This window comes from Giraffa tippelskirchi, chromosome 1, assembly GCF_054371585.1.
Source record: "Giraffa tippelskirchi isolate mGirTip1 chromosome 1, T2T-mGirTip1v1.2.pri, whole genome shotgun sequence".
Classification (NCBI taxonomy): Eukaryota; Metazoa; Chordata; class Mammalia; order Artiodactyla; family Giraffidae; genus Giraffa; species Giraffa tippelskirchi.
In genome coordinates this window covers 157199188-157215493 of record NC_137275.1, presented here as the reverse complement: position 1 = coordinate 157215493, position 16306 = coordinate 157199188, and the positions used below count along the sequence as shown (strand labels likewise).

General features: G+C 42.7%; 1 protein-coding gene across 7 annotated transcripts in view; it reads right to left on the bottom strand.

The window, feature by feature from the left end:
• The window catches only part of GLDC (glycine decarboxylase), a 154189-nt gene that overhangs the window by 80485 nt on the left and 57398 nt on the right, over window positions 1-16306 (bottom strand). For 3 of the 7 annotated variants that reach the window (XM_081500577.1, XM_081500586.1, XM_081500588.1), the window contains 4 exons: window positions 14781-14855; window positions 11717-11882; window positions 5241-5735; window positions 4617-4695 (listed from right to left, as the gene is read on the bottom strand). In XM_081500577.1, the coding sequence (XP_081356703.1) occupies window positions 4617-4695; window positions 5241-5495 (334 nt within the window). In that variant the 5' untranslated portion in view covers window positions 5496-5735; window positions 11717-11882; window positions 14781-14855. The remainder of the gene's footprint in view (window positions 1-4616; window positions 4696-5240; window positions 5736-11716; window positions 11883-14780; window positions 14856-16306) is intronic. The other 4 variants (XM_081500569.1, XM_081500589.1, XM_081500593.1 and 1 more) reach the window with 4 other exon arrangements.

The following is a 16306-nucleotide window of genomic DNA, read 5'->3' as shown; positions in this document are numbered from 1 at the left end:
AGATAGTGTCAGAAATGATTTAAATTGCAGGATGTCCCCTGAGAACTGAAATACTGCTTCGTGGTGTTGAAAAACATCCCAGAATCCCCCAAATCATCAGTGTAATTATTCTATTAAGACACCATCAAAGATGAGACTATAATAATACTCAAATAATTCTGTAATCATGCCTAGCACATTGAATTTTGCCATCTTATTTTTCTCACTGAAGGTGCTGCCTTTTTGAGTCTTCTCCTTCTTATAATAACATATTACACACACAAAAAACATACACAGTCAATGTAAAGATATTGTCTTTGTTTCCATAGATATAGGAGATATCTATAGAAGACATATTTCAACTTTTTACACTGCTTTCAGAAATCCCAGTTTTTCTATTCAATTTCACATCATTTCTGTACATTTACAGTATTTTATTCATAGTTCTTATGACATCTTGGACATTTTAACTTTTGAACTCAAGTCACATTAAGACGTAAGCCCACTGAGGATAGTGATTATGTTTATTCATACATTTATCCTTGAAATGCCTTGCCAATAGTAAATAGTCATAAATACTTACAATTTATGCAATAGGTTGACTGTGCAAGCTTTCAGTCAGATCAGCAGGGGTCTGCCCCATAAGAATTAATGACAAAAATATAAGGATAACACACTACTATGAGAGTCTAAACATACAAACAGACAATGGCCAGACCATATATAACTATAAAATTTTCACCTACCACTTGCAGCAACCTGCTCAGGAAAGCAACCCCCTAATCCACAGTAAACCACCCCTGAGCCAGGTTGCTACAGACTAGACTTGCAGAAAGCTGTCTTTTACTATCTCCAGCAACAATGGCAGAAAATAAACAATAACTTCTATAGCAATTGGCCCAAAAGAGCCAGGACTTGATTAATAACTGACAACTTCACTAATCTTGGTCCTTGCTTCCAATCTAGAACCAATCAGACAAAGCTGAACAAACAGCCTTAAGCAATCACAAGGAAAACCCTGCTTTAATTGGAAGACTTGCTTTTGTTGGCCTACCTACATCTTGCTCAGGCCAACAGGGTGCCCCTGAAGGCCTTCCTACTCCTCTGTAAAACAAAAGGCTGACTCCTATAGCAAGTTCAATATAAACAGCCTTTGCTTTTCTCATTTGGCTGGTCTTTGTTTATTTCCACAGTTGTATAAGAAGAATCCATCGGAATTATCCTAAAGATGAAATAATAATTCATATATGCTGGGATCTCAAGAAGCCAGAAATGGCCAAAGGAGAGATTGTCACAGACTGCAGGCTGCACCTGACAACAGACTTCATCCAGCTGAAAGATAACTGATGTCCACAGGCAGGAGAATAGAGGCCCTGTCAGTGTCCTTGGGGTCAGTTCAAAAGAGTGGGTCACCTGGGTGACAAGAGTTGCCACCTGCAGCTGCGTTGCACAACACTGCACCCTTTGCTCACCGCCCTCCATTAACCATTTGTTAAAATCACTCTAAACGATATTGCTTGGAACATTAGGTTGTCACAAGTCCATCAAAAGTCTCATTCTGACAGCTCAGCTGCCCAGTTCAGGTCGAATAACTTGAACATTTAAGGGTTTAGTGTCTCCTCTCTCTTCCTAATAAGCATGCTTATAATAAGCAATGTGCAATTTTCTGTAAACTTGAAACCTTGCTGCTTCTGTGAAGTTACGGGCTACTTCAGTCTGGTTCACTTGAGATGACTTCACTGAAAATACTACACAGAGAAAAACATATCATAACTGAAACTGAGTGGTGTGATTTATAAAGTATTTAAGCTTTATGTTAATTACAAAATAAATACATAGTTACTGTAGAAAATCTAGAAAAAACAAAGGAATAAAAAGAAATCTAAAATCATTCATAATGGCACCATCCGGAGAAACGAATGTTTCCATTGACATAAATCCTATTTTTTTTTCCTTTGTGTATGCCAGTGGAGGTGGGGGTTCACTTGAATGGGATGAACAAGTAGGTTTGTTTGTTTCTCTGAAGTATGGCTTACTGTGAAGCCGACTGAGATCAAGGCATTCTTTCAAGGCACTTCCTTACATGTCCAAGGGGAGGGGGAGCCTCCTGTGTGACAGCCGAAGCATCCATGCTTCCTTGATTCTGTCAGCCCTCTCTGTCCTGTACAATCTGTTCCCTCTGGCTACAGAAGTTTCCCCTGGCCTCGTCCAACAGAGCATTACTACTCATCCTTCAACACCCAGCTCTGACCCTGCACCTCTGTCACCCCTTTCCTCGCCCTGGCAGTGGGTCCGAGTGTTCTCAGACCTGGGCTCTCAGCCTACTGCGGCATTTCCACTAGGGCAGCCGGTGGAGTGATTCCAGTGTGTTGGGCTTGTGCACACCTGTAAAGTGGATACTGAGGAAGCATCAGGACAAGGATTTTCTACTTTAGGGGACAATGAAGAGGACCAGAGTGTGAACAGGGCCTGGACTGTATGGGTTGAATTCTGCCCCCACTGCTTACCAGTGGTGACCTTGGGCTTGATTTTTACCCTCTGTATGCCATGGTTTTTGTATTTATTTTGGGCCACGCCACACACATGTGGGATCCTAGTTCCCTGACCAGGGATCCCTGCATTGGAAGAGCTGAGTCTTAACCATTGGACCACTAGGGAAGGACTAGTTTGTTCATTTTAAGTCAGAGTTGATAATGATAGTTACCTCATAGGGTTGTAATAAGGATTAAATTAATATATGAAAAACATTTTTAAAAGAGCCCAGTACATGCTAAGTACTACATAACAGTTTGAGATCATAAAGTTATTAATAAGAACCCAAGTATCTCCATACTGCTTACAGCTCTCACAATCTTCTTTTACTCAGCAATGAGGGATTTAAGACATGCACTAGCTCTTAGTTTTCTCTCTACTCAGTGAACAAATATTTGGTCTAGAATTCCTCTGATTACAGTAGAACACAAGCACTCAGCTTTCACATAAAACCAAGTTTGGATCACGCTGCTCCACTAGTAAATGAAAACGTTTCTACTAGAGGTTACCTGCACCAATTTGCTCTCCCCATGTGGAGGACATTCAATAACCATTGCAGAGTAAAACACTGATGCCTTTCTGATGCATTCTGCACCCCCATCCTCCCCATCCCCACTCCCAGCTCACTTCCAAGAAGCAAGCTTTGTTGGAGAGCCAACCCACTTCAGGGCAAGGGAGATTCCTGCCAGTGCAATATTTCTGAGTCACCTCAGTCTAATCAGATGGAAGCAGCCCCAAACTTCACAGAAGCTGGGTTTAAAGTTTATACATAAATTATAAATTACTTATCAGAAGTCTACTTCCAAAGGAAGGGGGAGAAATGCAATCTCCCAAGGTTCAAATTATTCAGCTGGAAACAGCAGCAACACTACAAGAGGATAGATAACTTGGACATGGTTCCTAGACTCTGATGCTCTGAAAGAGCATTTTAGAATATATAGTAAAAGGGCTGACTAAACATTTTGTGACTTTGAAAGACTCAGGAAGAAATTTACTTGTTCAAATATTCACTGATGACTTGCTTCAAAAACATATAACTGTGCTAAACATCCAATGAATCAGGATTCTGATTTCCTAAAATTGAAATAGATAAGGCTTCCAGCCATCCCCAGGTCTCAATCAGTTCAAGCGGACAAAAAGTTCATATTTTCTGAACAAGGTCCCTTCCATCAGGGGAAATGCTTCAGATTTGAAACCAATAAAGGGAGCCGCCCTTAGCACAGCCTGAATTATAGCATCAGTCAGCTGGGGGCTGGACCTGCTTCATACCTCAAGTTGTATACTTGAAAACAAAATAAAGCCTACCTTCCACATATCTTTTCTGTCCCCAGACCTAGAGCAAACCAATTGTCTTCTCTTTCCTTGACCTCAGAAGACATAGCATTTTTATGATTCAAAACCAGGAGAATACTTTCCTGTTTATTAAAAAAAAATTCAGCTCTGCCTCTCCACTTGAATTTTGTGTGTGTTGTGTGAATTCTTGCTCAGTCATGGACGTCAAAAAATCTTGAGACCATTAAAATATTTTTAAATATAAAGTAAAATTCTAAGAGAGTCTATGGGTAAATTAAGATTTCTTAAAAATCATTCAGATTTTAAAAGTACTGGTGCCATTCAGTGGGTATAAATAATAAAACTTGGATCTGAGATGGAACAATTGGAAGCTACTATGATATAAATAACCTTGGGGTAGGAGGCCAGATGTCTGGGTCTCCCATTTTTTTCACTCCCCTATTTGCAAGACTATAGGCAGTTCTTTTTTTCCTTCTGAGTATCCTGATCTGCAGAGAAGTGAGGCCATCTCCCAAGCCAAAGGAGGGGAGACTCATACCTGGACAGGTGCCTGGCGAGTTGGGAATCCTCTGCACTTGCTTGTGCACTGCTTTCCCCCCCAGGAAGTTTGCTGGCTCCTTGCGGGAGCGCTGAGACAGAGAACTATTCCAAGGAGCCGAATATGTTGCACCCTCTCCCGCCCCGTGCAGTGTCCAGCGCTGTTTTATCTTAATAAACATTCTCCCTCCTGAGCAATCCTGACCCACAGATGGACTTTCAGAGACCACATAAGACAAACAGGCCAGAGCAAATGGAGTCTCCCGGTTACTTACAGACAGGGTCATCCATTTTCAAGGGTCTTTTCAGGCGGATGCTGGCAGGGATGGTCTTCTCGATCAGTTCATCAACGCTCTAAAATTAAAATGCAAGCTCGTGAACACTGAAGGCATAGGAAAGTGCTTCTGAGTTAAAAGTCACCTCTGTATTTTGCATATACAAAGGCTTGTGGGGACTTTACTTATATGGTCTAATTTTTAAAAAGAGTTTCTTTTTTAAAAGAACAACTTTAACAAACCAAAAATCACTCGGAGGGGAGGAAAATAATTAGGGTAGTAATTCGGCCACTCTGGCTTGGATTTCGGTGGGCAATAGGAGATAATTGGATAAATCTGGAGGTCCTTCTCTTGCAAAGTTAGAGCTCATCAGCAGGGCCGAGCTAGATTGTAAAATACACGATTTTGAGGCGCGAAGAGCTGGTGGAGGAGAAAGTAAGCTAGTGGGAGAAGTCTGGGGCACGCGGACCGAGCACGCGCGCTGGCTTCCATAGCAGAGCCCCGGACCAGGGTGCAGGTCCCAAGCGAAGCGAAGCGGGGCTCCTGGTGGGGGCCGCGAGGCCGTGCGGGTAGAAGTCGGCGGGGCAGGGGTGAGGCCCGGGAGAGCCGGGTTGGGGTCCTTACCGCCAGCCCCAGGGCCTGTAGCATCTCCTTCTGGTCTTTGTCCCCGGGGCCGATATGTCTCCGAGCGAAGTCGTCGTGTCTGGGGAGGAGGCGCTCGAGGAGGCGCGAGGCCCCGGCCCCGCCGCTATCCCCGCCGCCGCTACTTCTGTCACGGCCCCGCGGCGCCCACCGGGGGCTCGCTCCTCCAGCCAGGCGGCGGCCGCCCCCGACTCCGCAACCCAGACGCAGCCCCCAGGCCCTGGCGCACGTCTGCATGGTGGTCGTCACCGTCCCCTGCCTGGGCCCGCGAGGCGCAGCCGGGCTTTCTGCTCCTTTTCTGGTCGTAGTCCCCTGGGTGGCGGCTGCCCCCAGGTGGCTGGAGCCCCTTCCCGAAGGATGACCGAAGGGAGAGATCGATGTTCAGAGGCAATGAATGGGTGCCGCGCCGATCCCGGACACGCGCGCAAACTTGTTACTCCTCTCGAAGCACCTGCTTCGCACACTTTAAGCGTCGTTCTGGGGATGGGCAGTGGGATAGGCCCAGTGAACGCACAGCCAATGGGAGTGAACGGAAGGGCGGGGCAGGGTCTGCCCCGCCCCGCCCACTTTCCCTACCCCCTCCCAGGCCCTCCGCCGGCTCCTGCTGCTCCTCGCGCAGAGCCTTCCATCCTCAATTACTTCTGGACCGGGAGCTCCCTGCGCCCGGTGCCAGAGGCCACAGGCGAAGTGCCTGGGGGATTCAGCTGAAATGGAAGGTGATTCCGACAGGGAGGCCAAACTCATAGAGTTGGTTAGTCTATTAATTTTAGAGAATCTCCCTGTCATACCTCGTGGAAACCAATATGCGCAGATGCGAGTTCTTATATAGTTGTAGGATCACGAACAAGTTACCCAACCTCTGAGCTTCGGTTTCCGCATCTAACAGAGCTGGATAGTATTTTAAAACAGATCGTACATTGAAAGCACAACCATAACACTAGCCTTGAACTCTTCTCTTTTCCCCTTTTCCGCCCTGCTCCCTGCCCCCGCGGGGGGTTGAGGGGGTGGGGTTGTGTGTTCATGTGTGTGATATAAACAATGCAAAAGGTACAAAGGTATACATTTTGCACTGTCACCTTAGTTGAAAAATTATTTATACCTGGATATTTTGGAAATCTAATCTCTCTAGCTATCTCTTGAGATTTTTACCAGAGTGAGCTTTCAGAATTCCAACTCTCCTAATATGAGGAAGAGTGAAGGACAGAACATTGGGTGTACTAAGATTAGGGAAAAACAGAACCTGTCCTCTTCCTCCTCTAAGCTTCCTCTATCAGTCTTATTCTGCGCACCCTGGGTTCTGTAACTCACAGGCACAGAGAGTAGGCAGAGAGGCAGGAAAGTAGAAAACAGAAAAGTACAGGCAAAATGTGTGCGTGTGCTGCACCAGGGTACGGGGTGAGTGGTGAACTAGGAAGGCCTGGCTGAATATCTTTGAAGTTTTTCACTAGTTTGGAATGGAAATTACAGCCTTCATAAAAGTTGGGAGATATGCTTGGTGCTAGTTGCCATGGGATAAGACAGAAGCAGTGTGCATTTATTCCCCATTCCTGACTATTCTCTATGGATCATAGGGGCTGGAAGTGAGAGAATTATAATTCCCAGATTGGCTCCAGGCTTCTAGATGTTGTTAGTCTTCTGTCAACAAGATACACTTGTGTGAGAATTGGAAAATGGAATAAAAGTAGAAACCATTTTCTTGTTTTTCTGACAGCAGCAGAGAGATGTATGGATGGCAGCAGACATGAAGTGATTCCTTACCAGCCATCCACATTTGTGCAGCAAGGCAGCTGTGTTTGCCAATGGAAACATCCTATGATTTTCCAACCTAGGAAGCAGCAGGAATTTCTTGCTGTCCTGGACTAGAGCTTCAGTGGTTGGCCTGAAGATAATGGTGTTCTATCTACCCTGTCTCTTGCTTTTCCAATCCTTCCAGTGATTCTACATGCACCTATTCCTGATACTTTAATCCAGATATTGCTTGAAATATTTTGAGTGTTTTGTTTGTTTTCCTAAATAAACTTTAACAAAGACTGTAACTGAGCCCAAAAGTAGCTTTAAGATAGTAATCTTAAAGCTTAGAGGGATTAGCTGTCTGGCCCAATTCTGTTTGAAGTCAATGATAATCTTATCACTAGTGGAGAATGAGATCATGATAGTCTTAGGCAGAAATGGAAAGTTATTTAAATTATCAGTGGGGGCCTTCCCTGGTGGTTCAGTGAAAAAAGAATCTGCCTGCCAGTGCAGGAGACATGGGTTTGATCCCTGATCCAGGAAGATCCCACATGCTGCAAAGCAGCTAAGTCCTTGTGCCACAACTATTGAGCCAGCACTCTAGAGCCCCGGAGACAAAACTTCTGAAGCTTGAGTGCCCTAGAGCCCATGCTCTGCAACTAGAGAAGCCATGGCAATGAGAAGCCTGCACATCACAACTAGAGAGTAGCCCTTGCCTGCTGAAACTAGAGAAAAGCCCTCACAGCAGCAAAGACCCAGCATAGCCAAAAATAAAATAATTAAAAAATATATATATCAGTGGAGAATAAATTTCCTATTGAAGACAAGTCTTTGCTAGACCAAATAGTTGCTAGGTTAGACCCTTCTGGTGGCTATGATATAACAAGGACTATAGAGAGGGCTAATTGCTTCTGAATGCCATGGAGAGTCTATTCAGCAAAGTGACAGTTCAGGGACTTCCCTGGTGGTTCCAGTGGTTAAGACTTCACTTTCCAATGCATGGGGTACAGGTTCAATCCCTAGACAAGGAGCTAGGATCATACAAAAAAAAAAAAAAAAAAACAAACAGAAGCAATATTGTAACAAATTCAATGAAGACTTTAAAAAAATTATTTTTAATTTAAAAAATGAAATGACTTCTCAGAGAACTAGAGAATTTCAAGCTCTATAACTTCTGTAGCTTCAGGGAGAAGGTATTTACAAATCAGGCTCACTGTTTGATCCTCCTGATTACCAAATTATCATAAAACTTGAATTCACAGCTTTATTAGGGCTCATATGTGAAAACTTGGGATTAATTTAAAACCCCAAGACTTAGAATGGGGACATCCTGGTAATTTGGGTTGAATTTGATTATCTTAAACCCTCAAATCCCACTGAGTCCCCTTTGCCACCTGAAACACTCTTTGAGATGCTGGCGATTCCTTGCCTCCCTTGCCATCTCTTGCTTGAAGATTCTGTAATGGCTTCACTAAAAAATCAACCTTACAGAGGTATGCCAGTGCTTCTTTACCTCTAGATCCACAGGGAGAGTTAGATTGCAACATACTCTAGGAAGGTGTGTAAGATGTCTGACACCAGAGGAGACGCTTCCACAGGGAAACAGTTGTAAGGCATTGCTAAAGTACATTAGCGTTGGAGGATTTCTCTGTAGAGGTGAGTTCTAGACCAATGAAGACAGAGTATAAAATTGAAATTATTCGTTTGTTTGCGGCACTAGAGATTCTGGATTTAGTGTATTAATTCAGTCAGTTAGGAGTGGCTCTAAGGGTCTGCTGAGTTCGTTGACTGAAACTGGGCTCAAATTATTATTATTGTTATTTAGTCGATAAGTCATGTCCAACTGTTTTGCAACCCCAGGGATGGTAGCACTCCACGCTCCTCTGTCCATGGGACTTCCCAGGCAAGAATACTGGACTGGGTTGCCATTTTCTTCCCCAAGGGATCTTCCTGATCCAAGGATCGAACCTGAGTCTCCTGCATTAGTAGGCAGGTTCTTTACCATTGAGCCACCAAGGAACTCAATTATGGCCTTCATTAAATTAGATTAAGATACTAGAACTTTCTTGGCTTAATAAGAGAAAAAAGGATCCAAAGACATCAGAAGAGGGAATTCCCTGGCGGTCGCATAGTTAGGACACTATGCTTTCACTGCTGAGGACCTAGGTTCATTTCCTGGTTGGGGAATTAAGATCCCACAAGCTTCATAGACAAAAAAAGAAAAACTGGATAACTACATGTAAAAGAATGAAATTAGAATACTCCCTAACACCATACACAAAAATACCCCCCCCAAATAAATAAACCCAAACGAATTAAAAATCTAATGTGAGGCTGGTCACTATAAAACTCTAAAAGGAAAATATAGACAGAACATTCTTTGACATAAACTGTAGCAAGATCTTTTTTGACTCACCTCCTATAGTAATGAAAATAAAAACAAAGATAAACAAATGGGACCTAATTAAACTTCAGAACTTTTGCACAGCAAAGGAAACCATAAACAAGATGAGAAGACAACCCTCAGAATGTGAGAAAATATTTGCAAATGAAGCAGCAGACAAGGGATTAATCTACAAAATACACAAACAACTCATGCAGCTCAAAACACACATACACACACACACACACACACACACACACACACAATCAAAAAATGGGCAGAAGACCTAACTACACATTTCTCCAAAGAAGACATACAGATGGCTAAGAGGCACCTGAGAAGATGCTCAATATCACTAATTATTATTGTTCAGTCACTAAGTCAGGTCTGACTCTGTGACCCCGTGGACTGCAGCATGCTAGACCTTCCTGTTCTTCACTATCTCCCAGAGTTTGCTCAAACTCCATTGAGTCAGTGATGCCATCCAACCATCTCATCCTCTGTCATCACCTTGTCCCCTTGCCCTCAATCTTTCCCAGCATCAAGGTCTTTTCCAATGAGTCAGTTCTTCTCATCAGGTGGCCAAAGTATTGGAACTTCAGCTTCAGCATCAGTCCTTTCAATGAATACTCAGGGTTGATTTCTATTAGGATTGACTAGTCTGATCTCCTTGCTGTCCAAGGGACTCTCAAGAGTCTTCTCCAACACCACAGTTCAAAAACATCAATTCTTCAGCACTCAACTTTCTTTAGAGTCCAATTCTCACATCCATACATGACTACTGGAAAAACCATAGCTTTGACTAGATGGACCTTTGTCGGCAAAATAATATTTCTGCTTTTTAATATGCTGTCTAGGTTTGTCATAGCTTTTCTTCCAAGAAGCAAGTGTCTTTTGATTTCATGGCTGCAGTCACCATCTGCAGTGATTTTGGAGCCCAAGAAAATAAAATCTGTCACTGTTTCCACTTTTCCCCCATCTACTTGCCATTAAGTGATGGGACCGAATGCCAAGATCTTAGTTTTTTGAATGCTGAGTTTTAAGCCAGCTTTTTCACTCTCCTCTTTCACTTTCATCAAGAGACTCTTTAGTTCTTCTTTGCTTTCAGCCATAAGGGTGGTGTCATCTGCACATCTGAGGTTATTGATATTTCTCCTGGCAATCTTGATTCCAGTTTGTGATTCATCCAGCCTGGCATTTCACATGATATACTCTGCATATAAATTAAATAAGCAGGATGATAGTATACAGCCTTAAAATACTCCTTTCCCAATTTGGAACCAGTCCATTGTTCTGTGTCCAGTTCTAACTGTTGCTTCTTGGCCTGCACTCTGGTTTCTCAGGAGACAGGTAAAGTGGTCTGGTATTCCCATCTCTTAGAGAAATGCAAATCAAAACTACAATGAAGTATCACTCCACACTGCTCAGAATAGCCATCATTAAAAAAAAAAAAATCTGCAAACAATAAATGCTGGAGAGGGTGTAGAGAAATGGGAACCCTCTTGCACTGTTGATTGGACTGTAAATTGATACAGCCACTGAGAACAGAATGTAGGTTCCTTAAAAAACTAAAACTAGAACTACCACATGACCCAGCAATCCCACTCCTGGGCATACACCTGGAGAAAACCATAATTCCAATATACATACACCCCAATGTTTATTGCAGCAATATTTACTATAGTAGCCCAGACTTAGAAGCACCCTAAATGTCCATAAACAGAGGTGTGGATAAAGAAGATGTGGTACATGTATACAATGGAAAATTACTCAGTCATTAAAAGGAATAAAACTGTGCCATTTGTAGAGACATGGATGTACCTAGAGACTGACATATAGAGTGAAGTAAGTCAGAAAGAGAAAAATCTCATATATTAATGCATATATGTGGAATCTGGGAAAATGGTACAGATGAACCTATCTGCAAAGCAGAAACAAAGATGTAGAGAACAAAAGTATGGACCTAACATGGAAGGGGGAAAGGGAGGGTGGAATGATGAATTGGGAGACTGAGACTGACATATGTACACTACTGTGTATAAAACAAGCTTCCCAACAGATAACTAACGAATACCTGCCATATAGCACAGGGAACTCAATGCTCTGTGGAGACCTGAATGGGAAGGAAATCCGAAAAAGAGGGGATATATATATATATGTATATCTGATTCACTTCACTGTACAGCATAAAATAACACAACATTGTAAAGCAATTATAGTCCAATAAAAATTTAAACAAAAACAAAGACTTGGTGAGATAAGAATGTTGGATTCATCACATGCAACGTACTCTTCAACCCTTTCAGTGTATTCCTCAGTAAGGCATAGGGGACAATAACTTTACCTAAAGAAAGCCATTGGTTCAAGAGGAGCAGCCTTATTCTTGAAAAGTTCTGTACTTCCTGTGTCCGCACATCTGAGATGATGGTGGAAGATGCTGCTTTTGAAGTGGGCCCCCTGACTTCAATGATAATGACGGAGTTCCAAAATGGTAGAGGCCAGTGGCAACACTAGAAGACAGAACAGTGAGCAAGGTTACTGTGATGTGCAGCAGAGTTAGAGAGATAATCGGACTTGGTCCACAGGGATCTTTGGTATTCACTGATTAATGAGCAGTCTATGAAAATCTTAATTTGGTGAACCAAAATTTGATATATCACCCAAATAAAGCAACCTAGACTCTAGACTAGTTCTCTTACTTTAGTTGGTTTTGTAGACCCAGAGCATCTTAGATGATGAGGATCTTAAGAAAGAATCCTTGAGAAAAGATCTTCTGACCCTGCTCTAAGTATATACTGTAAATCTTCCTCCTAAACTCCCCCAAAGATACCTGTGGCCATTTTCCAAGTAGTTAATCTTACATACGAATTTTACCTGGGCCACAGTGCCCAGATATGTGGTCAAACATTATTCTAGATGTTTCCATGAGGATGCTTTTGGATAAGTCAATGATTTAAATCAATTGACTGAGTAAAGAAGACTGCCTGCTATAAAGTGAGAGGGCCTAAACTAATCAGTTGAAACCCTGAATAGAATGTAAGATGTATCTCCTCTGAGCAAGGGGAAATTATGCCGAAGACAGCCTTTGGATTTGAACTGCAACATTGGCTCTATCCTGATAGCCTTCGGACTTGAGCATTGGCTTTTCCCTAAGTCGGCACCTGCAAGCCTGCTAGTGCAGATTTTGGATTCACCAACCTCTGTAATATCATGAACTAATTCCTGGTTATATATATATTCTCTTCCTCTCTCTCTCTTTATATATATATATAGATAGGTAGATAGATAGATAGATATATGCAATGGGCATGAACTTGGGCAAACTCCAGGAGATGGTGAGAGACAGGGAGGCCCGGCATGCTGCAGTCAATGGAGTCGTGAAGAACTGGACACAACTGAGCGACTGAAGAACATCAATGTGTATATACATATATATGAAATTGATTCTGTTTCTCCAGAGAACCCTGACTAATAAGTCAAAGAATGGAAAATACCCAGACTTTGGGTGGATTACAAGAACTTTGTTCTAAGATAATGCTAAACCTTGCAGTGGAGAAGGGAATGGTAACCCACTCCAGTATTCTTGCCTGGGAAATCTCATGGACAGAGGGGCCTTGTGGGCTACTTTTTGCCTGGGGTTGCAAAAAGTTGGACATGACTTAGCGACCAAACAACAACAGCAAACCTTACAGATCCAAACCAAATCACTCTAGTTCACACATCGCAGTGAGATGTTATGAAAGTTAGTTTATAAATGGAGATTTGGGATTTCTGGTTTCAGTTCCACTGTGTAAAGAGCATGGAAGTCACCCCTCTTGTTCTTACAACAAGAAAAATGTAAACAACTAAAAATCAATTAACTTTTGGACACATCTGAAAACTGATGCTTCAGGGCAAAAATGCAACCGTGAAATCTGATGAGCAGACTCATACAGAGAAACACAGCCAAGATCTGATTACCTGGAGCAGAAGCCACTGGAACCCTAAACTGGTAGGAACATGAAATGGCAATTATCATGAATTGTTGGATGCTAAGTGTGGACTGATTTAAAAGGGACTAATTTAAAACTCTTGGGAACTACAGTCTTAGTGGGGCTCTCACACTTTCATAGGTTTTACTTCCAGGAGTCCCACTACCATATGTAGGGTGGAAATCCAAGAAATATCTCCTCATAGCACTGGTAGGGGAAGAGAATGAGTAATCAGTGTGAAATATGCCCAGATCCACCTTTATGACAAATACCTACTCTCCAAAATAAAGAACTTTACCAGAGCTTTTATCCCAGCTGGGGAAGGGAATTCCTTCCACTCCAGCCCCTTCCAGCCTTCTGGCCTTACCAAATGAGAGGGGGAAAAAAAGTCAAAAGGGTTAACTGCTTCAAGGAAATAGACTTGAACGATACATCCCGGGCAAGAAGTATGGGGCAGGGGTGTGAGTGAGGAAGCTTTATTACCGGAGAAACACTTGGAAGTTCACAGCCTGAGACATAGGCCCATAAAAACACTAATATTTAAGTTTTTTAAGTGTTGAGTTTCAAGCTCTTTCACTCTCCCCTTTCACCTTCATCAAGCTCTTAAATATGTGGGTAGGTTTGTATTTTTTGCCAAATTTAGGAAATTTTCTGACACTATTTTCTTTCTGCGGCCCTTCCCTCTTTTTATCTTCCCCTTTTAAGTCGGACACGACTGAGTGACTTCACTTCACTTTGGGACTTCAGTGATGTTGGATCTTTTGTTATAGTCTCACCTGTCCCTGAGGCTCTGTTCTTTACATCTCTCATTCAGGTTGAGGATATTCCTTGTTCTTGATATGACAAGGCATTCTGCATTGTATCCAGTACATTTTGAATATAAGACTCTCATAAGACCCTGGCTCCTTTTTAGATCTCCCATTTTAGAAGACTGCCAAACTGTTTAGGTTCAAAATGCATGTCCTGGCCCAGTTTTGTGGGCTGTGTTTCAAATGTCAATTCATTTTCAAAGCCTTTGCAGTGCTATTCTGGTCTGTCCCACTTGGGTGCAACCCAGAAGCCAATCTGAAACCTGGGCAGTAGTCCACACATAGTTCAGTGCGCTGTGTTGATTATGGTCAGCTTCATAGATGGTTTGTTCAAAGGTCTGTCCAGGACCTCATACACAGATTTAAAGACTCCTGATTTCTGGTTCTCTTTTCTACTTCTCACCCATCACTAGTTGTGCAGGAGCAGCATGCTGCCCTTTTTGCAGCTGTTTACTTAGTGCAGTGCAGCAATAGTCAACAGCGCACACCCTCACAGTCTGCGCAGTGCCAGGTTAGGGGACAGCTGCCTCTGCTCGTGTTAGTGCAGATGTTGTGGGAGGTCCAACCCATAGTCTTGGCCAGAAATAGTGACAATGGGGATGGGTGTGTCTTTTTTCATGGTGCTCACCTGCAGTAGGATGGATTTTGTCCCTCTTCTCCCATCCGTTTGGCTAGTGAGAGTAGGATTCTCTTGCACTGAGGCCTGGATACACAGGAGGCAAAATAAAACCTCATGAAACTCACTGCTGGGCCATTTTTCAAGTCCCAAAGTGCTTGGTCAGGCTACTTTCTTTTCCCCAACTTTCAGAATCTTATGATAGCTGCTTTATGTATCTCAGCCAGGGATTTTAGTTATAATTAGAAGGAGAAATGGACTTCCCTGGTGGCTCAGATGGTAAAGCGTCTGCCTACAATGCGGGAGACCCGGGTTCGTAGGAGATCCGGGTTCAAACCCTGGGTCGGGAAGATCTCCTGGAGAAGGAAATGGCAACCCACTCCAGTACTCTTGCCTGGAAAGTCCCATGGATGGAGGAGCCTGGTAGGCTACAGTCCATGGGGTCACGAAGAGTCGGACACAACTGAACGACTTCACTTCAGAAGGAGAAATAGGTAAAGTACATCTAAATCCATTTTTTTCCAGAAGCATGAGTCTGACACATTTCTCTTTCAACTCTTCTGCTTGATCTGTGCAGAAGACATAATTTTAGAGATTGATAATGGATTATGAAAATTTATTCAAGCAGGGATTCCAATTAGATCTGCTTTTACTGATTACTAGAGCAGATTAACATAGCTCCTTGCAGCTGGTGAACTGCTGTTAATCTGGGCAGACTATTTTTTCTCTATACCAATTAGTAAAGACCACCAGAAGCACATTACTTCACCTGTCTGCAGAAGCAGTACATCTACCTGTCTTCCTACAGGGCTATGTCAGCTCTTCAACTTTGTATCATGTTCTAATCTGCTAGGACTTTGGTTGTCTTGCTCTTCCATAGGACAAGGTACTTGAAGGACCCAGTGAGGAACATGTAGCAAGTTTGCTCGATGCCTCAGAAGACACATACCAGAAAGTGGGAGATAAACCTCATGAAAATTCAGGAATCCACTACTTCAGTAAAGTTCCTAGGGCTCTAGTGAGGTCAGGAATAATTTCCTTTTCACTGCTGCATCGCTGGTGCTTAGAACACTGCCTGGCTCCTAGTATGTGCATGTTATATTATATAGACTACAAATTCTGGTAATCAATCTAAAGAGAAAAAAAAGTGTTCTGAGAGATATGACAAGGGCAAGCTAATTTAGATAGACAACGCAAGGAAGGCTTTGCTGAGGAAGTAATATGTAAACTGAAATCCAAATATCAAATCAGATGACAAGTAGAGGGAAAGGCATTTTCCAGGCAGAGAGAGAATGGCATGGACAAAGGTTCAAAAGTTGAAAGAACAGCCATAAATAAGCAGCTGAAAGACTGATATGCCTGGAGCATAGTGAGGGTCGGGAGCAAGACCAGGGAAGCTCATTTAAAATGGCAGGGAACTTTAAATGTTGATTTATAAACAAGCGATTTATTTAAGTCCTTTGGTTCACAGAAGTTACTGAGGGCAAAGAGTGGACTGTTAGATAATTTGTTTCAGTAGAAAGAGGGCTAGAATACAA